Genomic DNA, 24,859 nt, shown 5'->3' with positions numbered 1-24,859 from the left:
GTCAGACGACGAGTGGATTGCCGCCCACCGCAGGACGTGTGAATGGCGGCGGCTGTTTATGGAAGACAAATGGAGAGAGAGAGAGAGAGAGAGAGAGAGAGAGAGAGAGAGAGAGAGAGAGAGAGAGAGAGAGAGAGATACTTACTTATATATAATCTTACCCGAATTTTTGGAATCCATAATTTTAGGAATTGAACGGAAATTGTGAGATTGGATGGGAAAGATTATGTTTTGGTCTCATTTTCTGGTATATATATATTAGGGGCACTTTTGGTATAAAAAAAACAGGGATGAAATCATAACTGTGTAAAAAATGAAGGATGAATACTTAAGTTGGATGAAATTTGAGGATGGATAATTAAGCCTCCCAAAAACATTTGTAGGAAAATGACGTTAACAAAAAATGAAATGACAAAACCATATGTCTTCATTAATCCCGATTTTGTAATTAATCCCGATTTTGTAATTCTTCTAGAATCTACAGAGTACAGATGCCCAACAAAAAAGGAGATATGATGATTGAGAATGAGATCGCAGACGTGAGAAGTCATGAGCATTAAAATTATACAAAGAGGTTTCTCTTTCCTTCAAGGCAGCACCAAACAAATAATTTATCATTCCCCTTAACCCACCCTATAAAACCAGGGGAATTCCAGTCCAGTCCCCATTGAAATTGAAAAAGAGAGAAAAACATGGCATCAAAAACTCAAGCGGCCGCACCTCCTCTCTTTCTCTTCCTGTCCCTGATCTTCATCGCTCTAGTACTAAAAACCACCGCGGCGGAACGCGGCGGCATAGCCGTATACTGGGGCCAAGACGGCAGAGAAGGAAACCTCACCGCGCTCTGCGACACCGGAAGATTCGCCTATGTCAACATTGCTTTCCTCAACGTATTTGGCAACGGCTCAACCCCTTCGATCAACCTGGCCGGCCACTGCAACCCTGCCACCAATGGCTGCACCATCTTCAGCGACCAAATCTGGTACTGCTCAATTTGTTCTTAAAATAAAAAGCTTCAAAACTCCCATTGTTTTTAACAGAAATCCTATGTGTACCGACCAAAGTGTAGGGAAACCGTACCGACCGCCGCGCGCGGCCGTCTCCGGCCACCGGACGGCCGATCCGAGCCGTCCAAAAATTTTAAAAAAAAAAACCGAGGGGCCCAACGCGGGAATCAACGGCATCCGAGGTGTGTAAGGTGCTTGATCCGAGCACCCTTTTTTCGTGTATATATGTATTCGCGAATATACATATATACACGAAAAAAGGGTGCTCGGATCAAGCACCTTACACACCTCGGATGCCGTTGATTCCCGCGTTGGGCCCCTCGGTTTTTTTTTTTAAAATTTTTGGACGGCTCGGATCGGCCGTCCGGTGGCCGGAGACGGCCGTCCGGTGGCCGTCGGTACGGTTTCCCTACACTTTGGTCGGTGCAGCTAGCACTACTCTTTTAATTCTTCAAAAAATGATCAGTCAAACCCAGTATTACGGTATTACTCTGGAAAGGTTTCTAGAGGCTTATACATACAAATAAATTGTCATTCTCTCCAGTAATTGTTATGGTTATTGACAATTGAAAAACGTATTAAGAGAGACCGTAAATCATAAATCTCTTCCAGAGACGGTGTTGAAATAACTTGATATTTTTTTTTAGATACTCCATAAGGATCATGTTCAGAGTCAGCTCTATTTATCCCTTTCCCCTATAAACCATGATCCTTGCATTACAAATTTGTCAATTATTTGGATTAAAAAATGCTTTTTTTTTTGTTTGGAAAAGACTGATCGATGTTTACATCCTGAAAACAGCCACTGCCAAGAGAAGGGCATCAAAGTGTTGCTGTCCCTCGGAGGCGGCGTTGGAACCTACTCTCTTGCTTCCAAAGCCGACGCGAAAAATGTTTCCCGCTATCTCTGGAACAACTTTTTAGGTGGATGCTCATCGAATCGCCCTTTGGGTGCCGCTGTATTAGACGGTATAGATTTCGACATCGAGCAGAGTTCCGCGAATTGGAATTATCTTGCCCGCTATCTAAACAAGTATAACAAGTTCGAAAAGAAGGTGTATTTATCGGCTGCCCCACAGTGTCCGTATCCCGATGCTCACTTAGGGAATGCTCTTAAAACAGGCCTTTTCGACTATGTTTGGGTACAGTTTTATAACAATCCTTCATGTGAGTACCTTAATTCAAACACTACTGATTTGTTGACGTCGTGGGCCAAGTGGACCAAGTCGGTAAAAGCTAAGCTGTTTTTTGTGGGGTTGCCAGCCGCGCCACAGGCAGCCGGAAGTGGGTTTATTCCGGCTAATGTGCTGACATGTCAGATACTTCCGGTGGTAAAGAAGTCAAAAAAGTATGGGGGTGTGATGCTTTGGGATAAATATTGGGATGATCAGGATGGATATAGTACCGCCATTCTGAGAAGTGTTGTTTGATAAAAAACGTGAAATATTTATTATTTTGTTTTTGCCAATTGTAATCCCTTCATGTAAGAGGAATGTGTGCAGTGATTTGATCAAAAAAAATAAAAATGTGCATTGATCGGTTTGAACTAGTGCTTGATTTGTTTCGCCAGTTTTGGACTAATAAAGGATACACTCCTACATGATTATTTTCACCAGAAAAAGAATAGAGTATTATTAACTTGAACAAAAGAGTACATCAAGCTATTACAAGAAAAGTCTATGATCAACGTAGCCGTAGGAAGCAACTTTGACTAAACCAAAAGACCTAGACAGAATCTCTAGCCGGATCTCCCTTCTCTTCTATTTGAGGATAGCTAAGCAACGCGGCCTGGAGTTGACATATGGTCATTCCTAGATCTGACTTGGGTTTGGTTTAGATCAAGAGTCTTTCACGAAAACAAGTTGACAAAAACAGAACAACATAAAGGAAAAGCAAACTGAAAGAGGGTGCTCATGGGTGGCAATATAAGGTAGACAAAAAACTCCTGCAAACCGACCGGAACAGATATCCACAAGATTTTCCCGCCAAACGGCCTTTCTTTATGATGGCTTTCTGTGTCGAATCTGTCCTCTAAACTTTCCTGACCTGGATGTTGTGGGTCGATTGGAATCGCCAGATGGGTTGTCTTCCACTCTGAACAAGAGCTACGTGCTCCCCTTGCTTCACCATCCCTTGCTTCTGTTCATTGAAACCCATGTTTACATATCAGAAATGCTGAACTAGACATTTCTGTACGGAACATATTTGCAGAACAAACTTGACAAAAAAGAATCAAATTCTAGCTGTGCTATGCGGTGACATGTAAACGCAACTTGTAGCCATGTTGGACACTTGAAGCACAAATAAGGATATGGGATCCACGGTTGACATGCTTTTTCAGCCATTCAATAGAAGTTAAAATGAATCAGACAATTAGACAAACCACCACACCCGACACTCGTACATGAGTCCATGTAAGGTAGATCTCACGTATTTCCCCGAAGAAAAGTTTAAGCTTGAATGGGCAAGTGAGACCTTACCTGCAACAAATCCACCGCATTTTCAAAGGTTTCTTCTGCATCGTCAGAGAACTCCATGTAAATTGGACGGACTCCTTGGTATAAGGCCAGCCTTTGCTGCACTGTTTTCCTGCATATCCACAATGCAAATGTTATCAGTCAAATATTAAAATATTTGTACTAGCTCTAAAGTCAACTTACTTTCATAACCAACTTCAGTATACGGTATTGGAACTGTCATAAAATAATTTCAAACCTAAAAAAAATGCCTACCCACCAGTCCAGCTGCATAACACAATAGCAAATACATGAAAATAAGAAATCTAGTAGAGTGCAGTTGTTATATCAAACTCACTCGTTTGTGAATGCAAATATGGTGCCTGAAGGCCGATAATGGCTCAGTAGAATGGCCATGAAACCAGTTCTGGTGAAGACAACAATTGAGGTTCCAAGAGTGTTAGACATCATTGTTGCATGGAATGCAAACATCTCGCTCATATGATTCTGCATGATACAAGAATCAACACTTCATTACAAAGCTTAGTGGCCTTAAGGCAGTGTTTAGATGAAGGATTTGGTGGAGGAAAAGGAAAAGCAAAATAGAAATGTTAGTGGATCAGCCAGTCTGTATTCAATCTCCTTCCCTTACCGTATGAACATTTCTATTTATGCATATTCATGTGTAGATAAACATTAGGGGTGAGCATGGATTGGATTGGTCTGGTTTTATAGTAATCCAATAACCAAACCACTACTTACGGATTATGAATTTAGAGAACCAAACCAACCCATAAAATTCATAAAACCAAACCAATCCAAACCATTCAAAGGCGGTTTGGTTTCGGTTTGAAACCATGGTTCGCTTAAAATTGAGATATCATTACTATAAACTATTTTAAGTACTTAAAATTGCATAGATAACTTAAACTAAAAGTTATATTGAAATTAATATATTAAAATCATCAACACTCACTAACATCAACCAACTAAATAAGAATAGAATACATTAGAAAATAAGTTACCCAGAAAAAAAGTAGGAAATTACTTTACTAAGCCCAAACCATGTATGTTTTGCGTAATGAAATTGTAGGAATAGGAAGTTTAGGAAATTAATATTGGAAGTGAAAGAAAAGAATAGGGTGGTGGAATAGAGTATTAGATAAAGAATTTAAGTTTATTAAGTATATCTAAACAAATTATATATATATATATATATATGTATATATATCACACGGTTCGGATCGGTTTGGAACCAAAACCATTAACGTAAATCCATAAACCAAACCATTTAACACGGTTTCTATTTTTTTTAAACCGAAACCTAACCATATCATTGAAAAACCAAACCAAACTGTTCGGTTTGGATTGGTTTGGACTGGATTCATGGTTTCATGGTTATTTTGCTCACCCCTAATAAACATGGAGTTGAAAGTACATATTAATATATACCTTGAAGGCCTGGCCAAGATTTGAAGGTGTTTCCCCTCCAACCAAGGTTTCTTCAGTCCGTAATGCTACAGTGTGCATAACTTTGACAGCTTTCAATGGAAACCTGAACAGGAGAGATCAGTCAAGTTTTTACTACATTACTACACTCTGACAGACACGTTTCATTGTGGCTATTCTAGACTCCTGAACTTCCCAATTAGCATGACTTCTTACGCCCATTGTCATTGGTCTGTTGCATTTTCCAGAATCAGTTCACATAGCACTTTTCAGTAAACAATTTTTGAAAACAAAAACAAATTGTCTATCTTATCCATTTTTAGTAGTACGGTTTTTGCTAAGATTGAAAACAAAATTCCACAGTTTTCTCAAGAAATGAGTTCTTTTCCAAAAAAATCTCAAAAATAGGTTTAAAAAGCTATCAAGCAAATAAGTTTTCTGAGTTTTTCAAAAACTGAATTCAAAAAATAGATTTTATAGAACTGCAGTCAAACAGAGCCATGACTTACTTCCCATGAGCAGTTTCTCCAGAGAGCATAACTGCATCAGCACCCTCTCGAACTGCAATGGCAATGTCTGAAACCTCAGCTCGGGTTGGTGTTGGATGGACAATCATGCTTTCCAGCATATTTGTTGCAACAATAACAGCTTTCCCCATGCTACGACACATCCTGATTATCTCTTCCTGCACTTTTTATGCAACCAATTCTCTTAGAAAATTATTCAGATTTATCTCCAAGGAATTGATGCTATTCCCCTAAAAAATCTTCCATTGTTAAACACACCTGCAACAATGGAACCTCCTCAATTGGAAGCTCTGCGCCAAGATCTCCTCTTGCAACCATTGCCTGACATCCCACAAACATTTAGTATTGTTACCATGGATAAGCAGCACAAATGAAGCTGTAGTTGGGAACTTGCACCAAAAGAACTGAGAGGTCAAAATGCAACCAAGAAAAGTATGAAGATAAAATGCAACCAATATAATGGTGGTTGCCCCTGCCTTGTACAGTATTTTCCAATCTCATTCCATGATTTCCCAGCAGTACCATTGTTAAACTAGTTCAAACATAGTCGGTAACAAACTACTACTACAAAGAAGAAACAAACGGAGAGAACATCATCCAAGACAATCTTCAAAGCAACAATTCATTGCCTTTGTTGGGAAAAAAAAAAGTGAAACGGAATAAAGAGGTCAAAAGACAGCAAATGTCATACCCCATCAGACGCCATGATTATGGAATGCAAATTCGGAATGGAATCTGCACTTTCAATTTTCGGAATGACATGTATATCAGCACCACAACCTGCCAAAACAGTTGGAGAAATTAGAAAGAGAAGTTAAAATGTGAGCCAGAGAGCCTATGAAGAAGATGATGTGTACGTCCTATTTATATGAAATGTATCATTTCTTTACTTTGTAGGTAATTCTTCAATTCATGGATCACTGCAGCATCTTTGACGAAGGAAACAGCATAGAAGTCAACTTTATTGTCCACTCCAAACTTGATGTCATCCCAGTCCTTTTCTGCAGCAAACCCATGCAAACAGTTATGCTCGTTCCCAAACAATAATGGTACCTCCACAGAACAGAGAAAAGTAAAAGAAAGAGGGGAAAGAGGTGGGGAACATAAGGCCTTCAGGCATCATGAAAGAGATGATTATTGAGTTCTAACCAGTGATGGATGGAAGTGTCGCACTCTTTCCTCGAACATTGAGATGTCGTCTAGATTTAAGCTCCCCTCCGTCGACAACCTCACATTTTACTGAATCTTCTGTCTTGGATTTAACGACTAATGACATCATACCCCCTACAACATATATCAAGAGTGAATGGTCCAAACAAAACACGGCAACAATTTTCTGTCTGCGTAACAAAAGCTGTCTATGTTCAGAGAATCTCCTTGAAAGTGCTTCTGGGAAACTCAAAATTTAATTTGACTAAAATTCAGAATAGAAAAGATAACATCTGATAGGAATTTTGAAACTTTGACGGAACACCAAGAATGTGAAATTTTTTTGCTTACTCACCTCATAAATACCTCAAGAGTAAGAGGCAAGAATTGAAATCATAAGGATGGTATTGGTCAGAGATTTTCTCCACTATGACTTTGTGGATCACTGGGATGGAATCACCTCTATGTTTTTCATATTGGATGTACCATATCAAAAAGATTGTAAATATTACGGTTTCTAAGCTACTGGAATTGCAAGACATGGTCTAACCTTCACATCCAGAACAAGCAAATCTCAGTCTCTAGTTAGCATGACCTTTTACCATCACAATCTTACTCTCTGTCTATTACATTCTGGTGGTTTCTGTAGTACCATGGATACCCTAACTGTGACTTGACTATGAGTGGACTTGAAGGGATCTGATACATGCGATTCGCAAGTTCCCATGAAAGCCATACTCTCATGATAGACTTAAGTTCGGTTAACACTAAAAACTCAGACCAAACTAGCGCGGACACTTGACAGAATCAGAGGAAGAAGGAAGAAGAGCCTAGCAGCATCATACCATCAACAAGGAGCATGTCACCCACTTCTACATCATTGACAAAATCATCATAGTTCACACTGACAGTGTCTGCCATGCCAACTCCTCTCCTAATCGTGAATGTGAATTCCTGGCCACTTGCTAACATGATTGGTTGAGGCAAGTCGCCACTCCGAACCTCGGGGCCCTGCCAACAAGAAAAATCATACCAACAAAGAAAGAGGAAATGTAAATAAGAAACTGGGAAATTGGGAATATCTGACAACAAAACTTGTTCAAGCAAAACAGTATTTGTTTTAATTCACCTTAATTGTAAATTTTAGGAAAAAGAAAGTTGTTCACATCTGGGTTCCTTTCTAGTGCCATGACAATATTATTATGACAGAACAATTATGAAAATTCTTAAATCTAGAAAATCAACGGGAACATAGTTCGAGTAATTCGATACTATACCTCAGAAGTCAGAAGTGAACTAGTATTATCAGTAATAAATTTTTATTTCAGCTTTTGCAAACATCATGTGTAATTACAACTAGTGCCAGAGCTTAAAAATAATGAAAGAAAAACCAACCTTAGTGTCAAGCATTATTGCAATGACGTTGTCTTTGTTTTGAGAATTATATTCTTTAACCAAATCAATAACAATTTGATGAGATGCATGGTCTCCATGGGACATATTCAGGCGAGCAACATTCATCCCAGCCTCAGCAAGGTTCCATATCATTTCCTTAGTGTTCGTGGAAGGACCAATTGTGCAAACAATCTTTGTCTTGCGTCTAACTGTAGGCTTAGCCCACATACTCATGGAACTGTCACCAAGCTGCTCTCGTAGGTACTGAATTTTCTCTTCCATCTGATGAAAAGCGAACATGTTAAAAGTTAATAAATTGCAGTTTGCGATGCATTTTTCCTTATCTACATTTGTAAATATAATTGAAACACAAAATTTGATGCACAATCCATTGTTAGTAGATAGAATAAACATCGTTACCAGCAATTTTTTTCAGCACCACCAAAGTGAACTTCCTATTCAATTTATGGCATAGTAAAATAAATGCTTGCCATTCGGAAATCAGAATTATTTCCACCTGATTGGTTCGCCTTTCACACATGGTCAAGTGGATACAGCAACGACCATACAAAGCCTCCTCACCAAGCAACAAATGCAAAAGTAATAACATATAAATCATTCTGCGCTACAAGAATACTCTCGAGGAAACACACTTAGCGAAGTAATTTGCAACTAGACAACTCCCATTTCATGTCAATTGGAATTTCCATTGCAGAAAAAAGAGAGAAATGAAGATTCAAGCTCAGTGGTACTCTCCCGTTACTTCACTTTTTCTCCTGCACCCACCCACCCTGCAGCACCATCTTCATTGCGTAATGTACTATAAGATCCACAAACATTATACTCTGTACAACCAACACCAGTTCTGATCAACAGCATCTAACATGAAACTTCCATCTCCACCCACCCCATCTATTATTTGAAACAAGACCACCACTGCTTCACCCTCACATTGCCACCCACACTTGGTAGCCACATTCCATGGTTACACCTTCTCGTATTGTTCTCTTGCTAACTAAAGAACACCATCATCCAACATAGCCACTTGGTCACCCCTCCATTACCATATTCGATTCTTTTTATTTCCGGAACCAAATGTAGAGGGGGAAACACCATCTCATAGAAGATGGTGTTTTCTACAAGTAAGAAATTTTGCCAAAGTTTTACAAACTAAACCTTGAAGAAAAAAGATGCACCCAAAATGTGCAGCTAGATGTCCTCAAACCACCAATACCTCTTTCTTCACTCACAACTTCCAGTGGTTATAAAGTCAGAAGGCAAAACTAAAGAAGCTGCAAAGCAATAACCAAAGAAAAAAGAAGAAATTTTTTGGTGAATTCTCGTTACCACCACAATTTTTTTGGTAATTACAATAAAGTTTAGCAATTGGGCTTAATAATTTCATTTAAGCACAAGGGAGGGGGGAAAAACCCCAGCTAAAATTGAAACAGAAACAAATTGGTTACTACAAAATACTATGCCAGACAGACCCATGAAAATCAACACGCAGAGAAAAAATGTGACAACAATTTGACGGCGATAGAAACAAGAAAAATGAGAAAATCAATGCTACTTATGCGAAGTCGTGATAAAAGATACGACCTTTGGTACATCTTCGGGGGAGACAGGAACGACCTCAGTCTCGGTACGTGCGGATCTCTTGGCGAGGATCGGTGCGTTAATGCGAGTCACTCTGAGGCCCTTTCGTTGCTTGCGGCGAGCTATCAAAAAATTGGAAGAAAACCCGTAAGGCTTGATCTTCTTGTCGAATTGGTTTTGGAAGGTGGGGCAGAGTAAGGAGCTTTGAATCGGTCGAGTGGCCACTACTTGTGCCATTGATGTACGTCTAGAGAGAGAGAGAGAGAGAGAGAGAGACTATGAAGTGAGGAGTTGTGTTTGGCGTTGAAAATGAGAGAGAGATCTGTTTGGCGGAGAGGGAAGGAGGGGAAGGAGGCTGCTTCGTTTCATCGTTTGTATCGAACAGAAAACGATCGATTTGATGCGTTTGCCCTCGTTTATAGCTGTTGGGAAAAAAACGGATTTTCTTGATGGGACGACGTCGTTCATGCGGATGGAGACAGATGGGCCCATTTGATGCGTGATTTTTGCTGGACCCATAAACTGAGACTGTGGTACTACCCCCCAACTGTCACATTAAGAGGATCCGCAATTCTATAATTAAAAGTAAAATATTTTTATAGATAATAAAATTGGTGTAAATAATGGTTCATAATATTATAATTAAATTTAATAATTTTTTTAAAAATAATTAAATTTTAGATTTTAGATAACTAAAACTAGAACCCTTTTGATAATAACCAAATTTAATAGATTTTACGTATTCTCAATCGAATACATCAAGTATTATACAAAAATGTTCTATCTCTCTTCAACTCTTCCCTTTTCCTCTCTCTCCTTTCCGAACAATATTTTCGAAAAAAAAAAATATTTAACTAATTTTTTTTAGAAAATAGTTTTTTAAAATAGTTTTTTCCAAAAAAAATAGTTTAAAAAACTATTTTCTATTTCTAAGTAAATACTAGCTTTTATTAGTTTCAAAACTATTTTTAGAAAAACTATTTTCTATTGTTCACAGTTTTTAGTTTTTTGTAGTTTGAAAAGATGACATGACAAGTTTTGGTTATCAAATTTTGATTATGTTATTGTAGACATCTACATTGCTAACCTTAGCAATCACTTAAATGAATAATCAAAACTTAATGTGACAACTTTTGATTATCAATTTTTGATTCTAACATTGTGGATACCCTAATGGCCTGAGTTATTCATTAATTTTAAAATATTTTTTCATAATTGTAGCCAATAAAAAATTAAATAATTATAAGTGTTTAATTCAATCTTCTATTATTTAATTTAAAATTCAAGGTGTTGAATTAAGAAGTTGCAATCCACACTTGTTAGATTTAACCTATGGAGTTTGCATCATTCACCAAGTGGTTCCAACCCTCTTTAATCTACCAACCAACTCGATCACTCTTATTGGTTGTAGGCTTATTATAACTTTACCTTGTTAAAATGCTAAGTAGTACTGTATTAGTTTTGTGGTAGTAATGAACGCCATTAATTAGTGTATATTTATGTAGTAATAAGCTAAAATTTCATGGAGAATAAAACTTGCTTGCTCAGTCTGCAACAATTCTGGTGAAAAAGTTAAGTTGAGGTAATTGCTATCTCACCAATACAATCGATTTGAATTTTCTGATTCGCGACACCCCAAACTCATGTTGCTTACACACATTATTGTACGAGTACGGCATTTATCTACCAATTTAAAATTAAAGTATGTATTTGAGCTTAAAAACTGTCATTCTTTTACACGTACTAATTTCCTTTATGTTTTGGGCCACTTAAGAAGAGTGAAACACAACCCGTCGTCCCGTCAATTCAACTATATATTTATAGGTACGATTACAAATTCAATATACGTTTATACATGGAAAAAAGTAACATGCGTTAATAATTTTTTATGACATTAGTTAACTTTGGGCGGCAGTAGTAGTAATTTTGAGGGTGATGTTAGTATTTTATTAACATGCTAGTTAAAAACTTTATCAAAGAAAACTTAGTAAAAAAAGAGAATAAATTCTTTATATCGCCGGTGTAAATATTTGTTTCCTCCAAATCAATTACATTGCGCTATGTTGCAAAACAATGGTCCCAATTAATAAACATGGCGACGTGGCTCAACATAATTGATTTGGTGGAAACAAATGTTTACACCCGGCCGTGTAAAAAATTTAATTTAAAAAAAAGCCTTAATCGAAAGAAAAAGAGTACTTATAGTATAATTTTTATGTCTTAGTTTTTTATTCGGGAGGCGCATTACATATGTGTGTAGAACACCGGATGCGCCCGGGACGCACACTAATTGCGCCCGAGACAATTGAGAACACCTTGCGCCCGGGCGCACTCGGAGCTAACCGTCGTCTCCGGATCTCAGCCCATACATTGTCGCCACAATGGCATGTAGAGGTGTAATCTCTCTCTCTCTCTCTCTCTCTCTCTCTCTCTCTCTCTCTCTCTCCGTACGCACAAGAGCATGATGTAAAGTTGGCATGTGAATCTCCTTTGCATTCTGTCCCTTGGGTATGTAATTGGAGGTAGGAGTAGGAGCAGAGGAGTTGTTAAACTCTGTAAACTGAAATTGGAATAAGAATTAGGTCGTCTATTGACAATAAAGAGAATATGCCTTTACGGATTAGTTAACCTCTTTCCTCTTGGAAGTATAAGATCAAGAATGTAGATGCATATAGTTCTTGAGCTTGAGGAGTGAGGATGTAGTGTAAAGTCCATATTTTGGCAAATCCCATGACAAAATCTCTTTTGAGTTGTATCCCATTAATTATGTTGTAACTTATTGTTTTAGAGCATTTGTTTTAGGAAAGGCTATCAATTGTATTTTGTAATTGAAAGAGAGAGGTTGTCAAAGGAAAGTAGCATGGAAGGAATCCATTTTGCAAGAGGATTTCGTGCAGGAAACGAAGAAATCACGTGGGTGGTTATATGGAAGTGTTTTCCAGTCACAATGCTTGAGCAACTCAAAGAGTCAAAGACAGTTATATTCAGTGCTCGAGCAACCTTCCGTTTTCTTCAGCAGTCTATTTATATACGGTTTTGTTGGCTTTTCAAGATTACCGAAGATATCAGAGCTGTTTACCTTTGTCTCCAATACCGAGTAATGTCTAATGGTGACTGGTTCTTACCTCTTGGAGTTACACATGATTCGGTGATCATAAACCTTTCTACATAAACTCCAAGTGTTCTTTTCAACCATTGTTCCAACTACTTGAAACATTCTTCCGGTGGATTCTGGAAGTATATCGGAGGACTTGTGAATTCAAGGCGTGCGGCAATCAGCCACTTGGTGCGGTGTACGTGGATTCGACAAATCGATCTTTGGTCAGTTTGGTGAGGATTCACAATTGTTTAATTAAGATCGTTTGTAACTGCACAAAGATTACTTTTAGTGGTTCGATTTCCTCCTGTGGTTTTTACCCTTTTTAAGGGGTTTTCCACGTATATTCTTGTGTTCACCTGTTATTGTTTTCCGTTCCTTTATTACGTTGCTTTTGAGTATTTGATAGCGAAAAAGGAATTTCATGTGGAACATAAATTCCCTAATGGGATCTTTAATTCGGTGTCAAGAGATTTAAAAAATTATGCATGGAAGTACTTTATTATTTAATACTGGTGAACCCTGAATGCGAATATTTAGATAGTGGTAATGCGGATTGGGTTTCTAGTCTTCGACGGGTATTTTTTGTTTTTTTATATTGGACAGCGCGTTTTATTCCATTGGTGGGAATTATTTAATGTTCTCATGAGTCAGTCATGACCAATGCATACTTTTTGATAGTGTTAATTTTGTTGAATACTGGTGGTTTTAACATCCGTAATGTCCAGAAAGTGGAATATCTCAAAGAAAGATTCCCGATTCCAATGAATTGGGATGACATTTCACTTGTTGGATTATACAAAACAATGCTATTGGTCTGAAGGATGGCTGACACATGTGATTTCTTTTGAAGTTGCCAATGACTGTAGACAAAATTTTGCCGCATGCTTAGCTTTAAGCTCAAATTTCATTCATCAAGCATGATATAGTTGTGATTTCAAGTTTGAACAGTTTTTCTCACCATTAATCAAATTTTCAAATCTAACATCGTACAACCAAGGGTGAATAGGAGAAAATAGGGTAGTTAATCTTTTGGTGTATCATAGCATATTGGAAGGATCGTGTGTAAAATTGTTTACTGTGCTGGTGGACTATGGAGCCGATGTGTATAGTGTGGTTTTAGATTAGTGAGAGAAGAGGTCATTGTAATGGTGGTGTCAAGCATTGGCAATGTAATGGTACTATTGAAGCAGATTCAACTAAGGTGAAACCAGTTATTTTTTTGAAAAATTTGCCAAAAAGTTTCTTGGAGAGGGAGAGGTTAAATGGTTTGACACCAGGATTCTGGTATTTGGTTGTAACAAATGATGGCTAATGGCATTTTAAGAAGTACAGACATGTCTACCAGTCCTACATGCGTAAGTACTCGTCTGAGTTTTATTATAATACTTTAGTCGGACAAGTTGTATATTTGACATTTTTACGTGTCCCTAACATGTCCGTGTTCTTGTCCTAATTTGTGGATTTGAGAAATGATTTGCCTCCATGTCTGTGTCGCGTCGTGTCCATGCTTCTTAGCTGATTGACCACACCTGGATGTGTTAGTAGCAACCAATGATTGATGAAATGGTGCAAATGGTGAACGATTATGGTTTTCTTGGAGTTTAATATACAAATGAATGCATACTATCGAATACAAAGAATAGCAAACGTGAACTCTATGTATTGTGGGTAATGCTTGGATTGCCTCTTTCTGCTTTATAGGATCCTCAATAATTCCATTCTTGGCTCAAACTGCAGGTTTCAGAAAAGAATCCTTGACATACGTAGGACAAGTTTTATACAGCCTTTTTGACAGACATGGAAGATGTTCTTGCTGATCATCCATTCTTCTCTCTTCTCTTGTAGGTCTCCAGTGTTGAGGAATGAATGCCACATGAGATCAATTTTCTATAGCCCTATATCCTACAGTGGTGTCTGATCATCTTCGGTGTGTTTCTTCTCCCTTCTTTGACTAGATACATGCCTGTATGATGTTCAATTCTTGTGAGTTCAGTAGCTTTTGCCCCTGTATGATGTTCAATCCTTGTGAGTTCAGTAGCTTTTGCCTTGACACATTCCTAGATGCTGAATGATTTCATGTGGGCAGTGAACTGGTAATGGGTGCTGTTTTTTAACAGTCGAGAAACCTGTTGGCATCCATGCTTTTGCATAGCCTCTGGAAAGCTTTTGCATTCCTAGCTCTTATGTTATGGTGTCCTTGTTAGATATTCATACTTATTTACCGGTTATTTTCCATCCTGCTGTGTACACTTAGAGTTTGGTTTATAGGATGGATAATTGATTGTTCTAATGTGCATTCCCAAGACACGACCTGGACACACTATAATATTCAAATCTATTGGTTGAAATTCTCAAAGATTATCTCATCCAGACTATTGCAGTTTTATGCATAGTGATGATAAACTTGAATTGCTAAACAAGTGTCGTATTAACATGTCAGGCATGTCCGAGTGTCCTTTATGGATACACGATTTGTTTAGAATAATATGTACCATAGCATGGAACTTGAAACTTGTATGCATTTTATGTGGAGGTAAAGTTTATCGGAATCTACTGTCTATCCGCTGCCTCTTGTTCAATCTCAATATTATGACCTACTAATAAGACCACTGACGATTAAAAGATTTAGTCTAAAAAGAGTCGGTTTATCTGGAAATGGATGTAGTGAACCTCTTGAGGTCCATTTTCTTGACGAAGTATTGAGAATCTGTAAACTTTAGCATACACAATGTTCTCGATTCCAAAAATTCCATTTTCAACCTTGGAATTGACGGTGATGCACACAGGGGACAAGTCAAAATCCTATTGTCAATCTTCTGAACTTTGGAAGAGTAACCTACTACTACGAGTTCTCTACATAGGTTGCTCTCTTTAAATCCTATTTCACCTGCTGGTAACAAAAACAGGAAAAGAGTAGAGCTATTCATTTCCCCGTGGGAAAAAAGTTTTGATAATTGCGTTTTTTTTCTGTTGGAATAATGAGTTAATTATTGGGTTTCTCTGCTTTTATTAAGCTTTGCATTCTTAAAAAGAAAGACATTCTCTTCAGAGTTTGATAGGTTTGGACACTTTAGCAAGTGCCTTTGTCTTAGAGGATAATATCATGGGGCCCAACTGGTTTTGAAGTCCCCTTCTCTCTTTCTGGTTCTTGTTCATAGATCAGTTGCTGACCCCATCTCTTCCCGACAAGGTGACAATCCTTGGGACCATTGTCTGCTTCTCTTTGGTTTATTTTTTTACTATATTTGTTTTGTTTACAAATAAAACTCAGTTTTAACCTGAAAAGAGCCGAACTGATCACCACCACTCAGACCGTTAGTGGATGTGAAAGCCTGAGATTTCCTTACCTACAGAACTTCTTGATATTTTTCTCTCCTCGAACTTAGGACTCCAGAGACTTCATCAAGATCTATTGAACACATTATATATGGATATATATATCCAATGATTTATCTCCCCTCTTGAAATCATTACAGAACATAAGTAGGGCAATACTGGCACACTAAACTGCATTATGATAAATGGTTTATCTCCCCTCTTGAAATCATTACAGAACATACTAGGGCAATACTGGCACGCTAACCTGCGTTATGATAAAGTATTCTACCATCTTGGTTGAGCTCTGTGAAACAGTCTTTAGAATTTAAGCTTCATAATGTTGAAGGCTGAAGGGTTCAATAGATCTTGATGAAGTCTCTGTAGTCCAAATTTTCTGATTAGTCTCTTCCACTTCCAATTGTGCATGAACTTGTTTCCCGTACTCCCTAAGCTTGTAATTGTTTCTTCTCTGTTATAATGGGGCACCACCTTCTTTTGAAGCTCATAGGATATGAGAACAGGTGGCCCTGGTCAAGTGTTAACTAAAGAAGCATTAGTACATTTTAGGCCCGTTTGTTTGATGGGACTAATCGTGAGGAGATATATTATCACATTGGATATATAATCCCATCAGACTAACTGTGATGGGACTATGCACATGGTTTTTTTTTATATATCTCATTTTGTTAAATTACATATCCAATGTACATTTAATTCTGCTATTAAAATTTTAACTTAAATACCAGTTTTGTGGTACCTTGGATATATAGTCAATTCCATTACTCATATCCGATCTAAGAGACAGGCCCTATGGATAGTGGAGCTGAATAGCTTGATATACATTGTTGAGTTCATTTTTGTTTCGCTCTATCTTTGAAATTTTGCATCTCCACATGCAAGACGGAGACAGGGTTGCGCATGACGGAGGATGTTGAATAGCTTGATATACATTGTTAAGCCCATTTCCTAATAGCTTAAGCTTTTGGGACAATTGGCTACTTAACAGGTGGGGCTCACAATTTTGTTTCTTTCCTCCTTTATAGTTGTCTTTAGTCAAGACAACCACAAATGCCATTGTTATGGATTGGATGGCAAGGTCTATATATACGTGTAAGCTAGACATATGTGTCCCATAGGTAGAACTCTGCTAAACCAACCTTGCATAACTTGAACAACACATAATCGTTCCCACCTTATCATTCTTTCCATACCCTCCCATGGAGACTTCCCAACCTCTCTCCATTGAAAGTTTCTCATACAGTTGGTTAGTAAACCTAAAGCCTTCTTTTGAAACCCTTGACGACTCGCATAGATTCTCCCTCGATGCATCCGATGAAGCTTACTTCATCGAGATGGACTTACAATCACCAGCCTCAAAGCGATTTTTCACACGTTCTCAAGACTTGAACTTTGATTTTCCTATATCAAAGTCTCCTGTATCTCTCGTTCATGCCGATGAGCTCATCTCCAATGGCTTCCTCGTGCCCTTTTTTGTCAACCCGTTGAAAATGGAAGCATGTAATGCATCATATTCTACTCCGACCACACCAATTTCTTCACATGCCCAGAAAACTATGCAATCAGCTAGCAAAATTCGTTGTTTATCATTGAGTAGGTGTCGTAGTTCGTCAAAGCAAATATTTCAGAAATACTTGGATTTTATTAGGCCAGTGTGTGAGAAATTACGGGGCCGAAGATCTTGCTCCAGAAATGAAGCTGTTGATACAACTGTGGCTTACTCTGTTGGTAATTGGCGCCGATCTTGTGATTCTGATAGCTCAATATATGAAGCAGTCCTCCACTGCAAAAGATCAATTGGTATGCCAAATTCCTCCGTGTTTCTTCTATCATCAATACATGTGGGACTTGTCATGTTGTGACAGTGTATTAAAATCTTTGATATTTTCAGGTCAATAAATGAGGCTATTGTGAGGAGAAACGAAGGAAAAGAGGTCCAAATTATGCAAAGAGAAGAAATGAGAAGTCTCAAGATGGTAATTAGGCGGTATTGTTCTTTGTTCTTGCTTCTCTTCCTCTAGATAATAATGAATGGTTGCCTTTCATGGGAAATGGAAGCTGTATACATGGCAAGACACTGAATTTCTTGCATCTGGGAAGAGGGAGAAGACGGCTATTGTTTTAAGGAGAAATATTTCTCTTTTCCATATATTTTTTTGAAACTGTTTGGAATCTCCCATTTTGTAAAATTTTCGTGCAGTGAAATGAAAATTACTTCATTCCCGTCTGTTATATATCCAAGCAGATAGAATCTTAAGCTTAATATAGGAACATGAGAATTGTAATCTGGTTAATTGCGGTGGTTTAGAGTCTCAGAAGATATGCTTGTAGCAGATATGATAAGCAGTTTCTTCGAACTTCTTTTACAAAACGAATTCTATTCTACTACTAATCTCGGGAAAGAGGATGGGACTTGTGGAATTTGAACCCTTGCCAAGTGCAAGGAATGGCACTCCCGACTCAGTAACAGCTCTGTGACACAACATTTTTCACTTATAGCAACCTGTTAACAATGGTGATCAAGGATCACAGTATGAGCATGTGCAGCAAATAGCTATTGAGGTTTAGGTATTTTAGCTAATCAACCTCTTTTAACCCTTCGGTAGAGTTCTTCAAGCTACAATGCTTTGCTTCTTCTACCGAAACATTGTTCACAAGCGAACCAGTTTTTTATCATCTCTCTCAAGGCCAAGAATAAAAAAATACGCATTTTAAGAAGTAATGGGTAAGATAGAGAGTTCGGTGGAGTTTTGACAGGAATGTTGTCTAGCTAAAGTAAAATTCTCACTGTTGATTAGTTAAAATGGCTATGTGTTGCTGAACATGCTACTATAAGATTGGGCTCATGGTATGATTAATAAAGGTTAAAGTAAATTGGTGATTGCTGGGTCCACCACGAGGGTTTCACGTGATCAATCACGTCATGGGAATATCCTTATCCTTGCAGTTTTGCCCCTTTTCATTTTGCTTAGTTTTCTGGCCATACAAGACCTTGTAGATGTTGCTAAAAATTATCAGATGGCGACAACAAGATTTTGCTGCAATTGCGCAAGTTGATGGCCGGCAACCTCCTTGGGCTGCTATGACTTGTTCCATACGAAATTATTTCAAAGATTGCCATTATTAATGTTAATAATGGTGCTGGAAAACGATCAGTGTTGGCCGTGATGGCCCTATGGGTGCTGCATGTCAAAACATGTCCAAAATCTTGGTTCAGTACGTCAAAGTACGTTAAGAATGCCAATGGGTGCTGTAGTTTTCGTGATTAATCCTAAAAGATCCATCCTAATCGCACCCCATATATTGTTGTAGATACGTACACCCATAAATGCTTTCTATTTGAAAATAGCCAGAATGAATTTTAATTCCCACGTACCAATTTCTCTATGCTTTAAGAAATTTCTCATTTTTGTTCGCCAAAAGCCGTGCCAATTCAATATATGCTTTAATCCAACTATTATAAAGTTAACACAAGTACATGCACGTATCCATCATACCCACAATGGTCGAGGAAGTGCCAAGTTGAGGTCACATGTGAACATGTAGGAGAGAGGAGACAAGACAAGAAAGTGTTGGGAGAAAATTCAAAAAGGTTGATAACAATTGGTTTCCTGTTTCCATCTACTTCTTTTTTATTTATAATTAGGTGTCCGGGCCATTTTACGTGTATTTTAATTAATCCCGGAGAATTAATCCCATCGTCCACTAATAGGAGTCTCATTTAAAGTCAGAGCAAAACTCTGTATGGATGACCCCAAAGCATTTGATACTTGATAGCACTTGAAAAGTTTCGAATCCGAGATAGCATGGAAAGTTTTTATCGACTTCTTTTCTGTTGTCTTTGTTACATTTTGCACTTCTTTTTCATCAGAATAAAACATAGAGAGAAGAAACTAAATGCACTCTTATCAGAATAAAACATAACTTTGTTTTTATATTGCTGCTTTTTATCAATAGGGGCCATGACTTGGGAACATGCTACTGTTGCTCGGTTCGCTAGTCACTGTCTGCCAAAAAGAGGTGTCACCCCATTGCCTTCGTTTCAGTTTATGATTCCCTCGTATGCACGTTACGATCAATGTCAAACTTAATAAAGAAAATTGAATCAATCACTAGTTAAATATTATGCTTCTCACTCCTCCGCCTCTCACCCGTAACACATTTGTCAATGGAAGTCATTCCAAAGGTCGTGTATAAGTGATGGATTAAACGTCGGATCAGTTAGTCCATCACCTAAGGCCCAATAAAATCAGCGACATTGTGGCACAGATCCGAATGTTAATTAGGAATTAACCTATTTACAACAATGCAGAATATGCAGAAAGGGAATGCTACGTACAAATAAAATTTACCCCGAAAGTACCCCGAAAACAGCAATCAATGGTTGAGATTCACTTTGATGTGTGGGATCTGCATGCTGTATGCAGAATATGCAATCCAGTCCAGATAGTTTTGACACTGTTTCACATTCCCATGCATCTACAAGCAAAGATCAAGTGAGGTCCCAAACATGGCATCACTTCTACTAGATACGGGTACGAGATGGGTTTAGTATAGAGGTGGCAAATAGGCGGGTTTAAGCAGGTTGAAACGGATCGTGGGTCGAATACAGGTCAATAGTAGGCGGGTTGAAACAGGTTGGGTCGAATATGGGTTGGGATTGCCACATCTAGTTTAGTATGGCCCAAATTTCAGGTGGGCCATGATCCGCCAGTCCTACGTAATATTGCAAGGCTATAGATGAACTAAGTCGTTCGTGAATTGTTCGAAGCTCGATTCGGCAAAAGCTCGTTCGAGTTCGATTCATCTACTAAATGAATTAAACCTGACCCTCAATTTTAAGTTTGTTTCACAAATGAGCAGAATATGAACCTTGCAGTATTCAGCTCGAATATTTGGCTCGCAAACCTGGAGTATATGTATATCATGAGAATTTTATACTCCGGTATATGTATATGATGAAAATTCTAGAACTTGTACTAGTATAAACGTTTACAATTGCTAAAAACTTGTTTTTATAGATGTTTTTATCATTTTATGTATGTATGAATGTATTTGTGTACATATTAAAAATTTTATTTATAGTTCTAGATCTGTATAAGAGCATATATATGATATTATTGGCTTGCTATGGCTCGTGTCGAGTTCGAATCAAACCTAAGCAAGCTCGGCTCATCAAATTTTCATTAAGTTTGGCTCGAGTTCGGTAAAAACTTAACAAACAAATATGAACATTCTAGTATTATTGGGTTCAATTCGGCTCGTTTACAAATTACAACCCTACATTATAGGAGTAACTTTTCAGCCCATTGGGCACAAATTATCGCCTTCAGTGTCCTAGTATATATTCTCCAAGCCCTACGTCAATTTCACCTGGAACTGTGAGTCCAAGCCACCAATTCATGCCACTGTACACATTTTGATGGCCAATAAGTAATAATCCCAAGAGAAATAAGCTGGTCCAGACAATTGATTTGCTTTTGTGCGTCTCCAAGTTGTGCTATAATTTGAGTATTTGTCATGGCCAGAATAGCTTTCAGACCATTTTTTTGATGGCTTGGCATGTACGTTGGACCAGTTTACACATACTGACTAATCTCTAGATCATTTAAAACTAGAACAAACATAGATTCCAACGGACAACTTAACACGTCAAGTGGAGGAAAAGAAAGGAAAATATAATCTACTACTTCCATTTTACACCTAACATTTTTTTTTTGAGATGAAAAAAGAGTTTGCCATTGGTAATATTCTTTAACCCATTAATATATTAGTGTTCCATATGAAGCCGGCCCCTCTTCAGCCTTCATTACTAGCTAGTTGATAGTCAATATCATATTCAGGCTTTATTTAATTTCTTGTAAAAATTCTAAAATATCTCAGTGGTGAATCCCTAACAAATGGTCTGATAGTCAAGTCCTGAAACTTAGAGATTTGTTCCTTCTAATGATGTTGGAAATCTCTTTGGTTTTATGATCAAGTCTTGAGGGCCAGTCCAACTTTAATCAAGCCTCATCTGCCGTTAGCCAACGGTGTATTGGTTCTAAGAAAAAACTACAGGTGGTACGCGTAAGCTAACTCGATTGGACATCTTCAACTAGACATATCTTAGTGGTGAAGAATGCAGACATTATTAGTAAAATTCCACGTCTTAATGTCCCTTTACAACTTTTAGGAGTTGATGGTGAAATTAGCTTTTAGATTACTGTTTTTTTTTCTTCCATAAAGTAAAGTTCAATAGTAGTTCAGGATACTTGTTGCTTCACTTTTGACCTACTTGAATGGGACCTGACCACCTCCATCTCTCTTCTTAATTAATTTTCTTTAATTTGCTTTCACAAAATCTCTCTCACGTAACGAGCAACTCCACTATCAACAGAGATGCGATTAAGCATGTCGGGCAAAATCCCACGAGGATATCACCAGCGGGACCCAAACTGGAAGGATACCCTCGTCTGCTTATGAGCTGAGGACTTCCCTATAAAAAAGCTTCACAAAATGACTTATTAGAAAGAGTAACTTTAATATTACTTACTGCATAATTATTGATGAGGAAAGTGAATTGACGAAGAACTAGCTTTTATAGATGTATTATTGATTTTGTCTGAAACGTAACTCTAACGTACGTGCCTTTAGATAAGCTACAAGACTTGAAAAATATACGATCCCAAATCGTTATGCATGAAAGGTCTATACGTATAACCATTATTTAAAGGTCTTCGCTTTTGTTATCATTGCTTTTTAGGATTAGTTTCAACTAACTTTTGTATGTGTACTTGTGTCTATAGTGTTATAAATGCGCGGATTAACTTTAACTCCTACATTGTCGGGTTTGACCTAGACCGACAATTGAGCTCACGAGTTTATCTTTCTTGACTCGAAGCCTGAAAAATATACTTAGAAGCCAATATATGTTGGAAAAATTCGGCGAAAACGTAATTCCAAATAACGATTTCACTAATAACATTGCAAATATAGAATAAATATAAACGAAACAAGTTACATAGAACAGAAATACAAATGGATTTACAGAAGATGAACCGAGTCTTGTGTGATACCACAGTCTCCTTGAGAAAGATTCACCGCCTACTGAGGGTGTTGTAGGATCTGTCGACGTCTTCCTCCCAGGGTTGGCTCAGCTAAACCACAAGCCGTCGGAATACCACCGTCGACCGCCTTGGCGAACTAACTACTGCATGTCTCTCTCTCACACAAAGAACGAATTTCAGAGTTCTCAGAGTAGGTGAATTTTTTGATGCAGAATGAAAAATCGACCTCGCCTTTTGTAACAGCCTGGAATTGAATTCGAGGTATTGATTTCACAGCCTTGATTAGGGGTGAATCAATATACAAAACTGCCAGAATGAATAGCAGGAACAAATGCCACCATTAACCTCTATTCATTGGGTATTATTCAGCCAAAATTGCTGAAAATTTGAAGAGCTTTGTCCAGATTCAACGAACCAACGGGAGCTCTTTCGGTTGTCTTGGGAGACCCTCCGAACGTCCTAATTATCATTCATAAAATCTAGAAATTTTCCAACAATATAAACGTGTAAAATACATTTTCAACTTGATTATAAGCTGAATTAAGTGGTGGCTACGAGATTCCATGAAATGATAGTGTGGGCACTCGTCCCGAAAATCGATCGTGATAAGCAGGTGCACCCCTTTTTGGAAAACGCGGCGAAACGCTCGATTTAGGGTTGTCACTTGGGTTTGAAGGTTCGACACCCAAGGAACCGAACTTGAAACGTTTGTCATGTTTGTTAGATTTGAAAAGGTTTATAGACTGGTCCATCATTACCTTAATATCTGAGGTTCGGGAGACAAGTTACAATAGGGGAAGAGTTTTAAGGCACCCCTCTCACCTAATTTGGAGATCGGTTTCTACTCGAACATTTGAAAAACGTTTGCGATTCTCTCTCATTAATCAATTTTTAGCCATATAGGGGCGAGGAATAGTTTAATGGGGATTAAAGCTAGAACACGTCTGCAGGATGTGATAGATAGCATGGATGCGAAAGCAGTAAATAGGGTAAAACCAAGTTCTGTCCAGAAGAGCAAATCCAACTATTTTGAATTGACATGCACAAGAAAGAATCTGCATGCATTGATCCAGTTCACGAGGATCACTGCATGTGATTCAAACCTGCGCGTGCATCCCACACTGGCGCGCGTGAGTTTGCTTTGCTCGCAGCCTCTGTTTTTACCCCCTTCTAGGCTATGGAAGAACCAGTGCAATCACATGACCAAATCAAGTAGTTTATAGTAATTACACTACACAGTTTAAAGGCTGAAAAGCCTAAAAAATGAACAAAACACCCCATAAACAGTTTGGGGACAAACAATAGCTTAAGATGTGGGGACAAAACAATAGCTTAAGACCAAGTCACCCATGCAAAAGCAACGCACTGAAAAGCCAACGGATCAAGCACACTTGCGTGCGCGGATCGCTAACTTGCACGCGCCCATCCAGGCCATTTTCAGTACTTGTCCTCACATGAATGGGGTTTTGGAACATGTCCAGATAAACTCCAGTTGGTGTTCCAACAGAACAGAAGTAGGTATTGAAAGGCTAGCTAGCTATTTTAACTTAGGAAAGCAGTAAACTGGTTTTACATACTCACAGATAATGATTTATGAAGAAAACAACATAAAAGAACAAGGTCCATGTCCCCGCACAGATCCGCGCACGAGCAAGCGACCGACGCGCGCAGGTCCCCTGCTCACACGGTTTTTGTAACCTGCTAGCCTTAAAGTCATGACTGGTATTGATTACCAGCTTTGGCCCTGCCAGCCCCCCTTAGGGATGAGAACAGGAAAAAGAAATGTGTTTAT

The 24,859-nt window shown here is 38.2% G+C and overlaps 3 protein-coding genes across 3 annotated transcripts; 2 read left to right on the top strand and 1 right to left on the bottom strand.

Annotated features, from left to right (window-relative positions):
* The first annotated feature begins 529 nt into the window (after positions 1-529).
* On the top strand, positions 530-2,556 carry LOC131301000 (hevamine-A-like). The gene is made up of 2 exons (XM_058327089.1): positions 530-982; positions 1,810-2,556. Exons 1-2 carry the CDS (start codon positions 693-695, stop codon positions 2,435-2,437), a joined length of 918 nt encoding a protein of 305 aa, XP_058183072.1. The 5' UTR covers positions 530-692; the 3' UTR covers positions 2,438-2,556.
* Positions 2,557-2,613: 57 nt separating this feature from the next.
* LOC131300998 (plastidial pyruvate kinase 2-like) lies at positions 2,614-10,073 on the bottom strand. The gene is made up of 12 exons (XM_058327088.1): positions 9,586-10,073; positions 7,984-8,265; positions 7,434-7,599; positions 6,589-6,723; positions 6,330-6,440; positions 6,131-6,219; positions 5,698-5,760; positions 5,422-5,597; positions 4,916-5,018; positions 3,822-3,970; positions 3,488-3,596; positions 2,614-3,146 (listed from the first exon to the last, which is right to left on the bottom strand). Exons 1-12 carry the CDS (start codon positions 9,817-9,819, stop codon positions 3,039-3,041), a joined length of 1,725 nt encoding a protein of 574 aa, XP_058183071.1. The 5' UTR covers positions 9,820-10,073; the 3' UTR covers positions 2,614-3,038.
* Positions 10,074-17,012: 6,939 nt separating this feature from the next.
* LOC131301542 (probable membrane-associated kinase regulator 6) lies at positions 17,013-18,245 on the top strand. Its single transcript, XM_058327900.1, has 2 exons — positions 17,013-17,818; positions 17,910-18,245. The coding sequence occupies exons 1-2, from the start codon at positions 17,218-17,220 to the stop codon at positions 17,915-17,917; spliced, it is 609 nt and encodes a 202-aa protein (XP_058183883.1). The 5' UTR covers positions 17,013-17,217; the 3' UTR covers positions 17,918-18,245.
* Positions 18,246-24,859: the final 6,614 nt, after the last annotated feature.

The sequence above is a fragment of the Rhododendron vialii genome, chromosome 9a (genome assembly GCF_030253575.1).
Source record: "Rhododendron vialii isolate Sample 1 chromosome 9a, ASM3025357v1".
Lineage (NCBI taxonomy): Eukaryota > Viridiplantae > Streptophyta > Magnoliopsida > Ericales > Ericaceae > Rhododendron > Rhododendron vialii.
The sequence above is the reverse complement of the archived record's forward strand: the minus strand, read 5'-3'. Positions and strand labels throughout refer to the sequence as shown.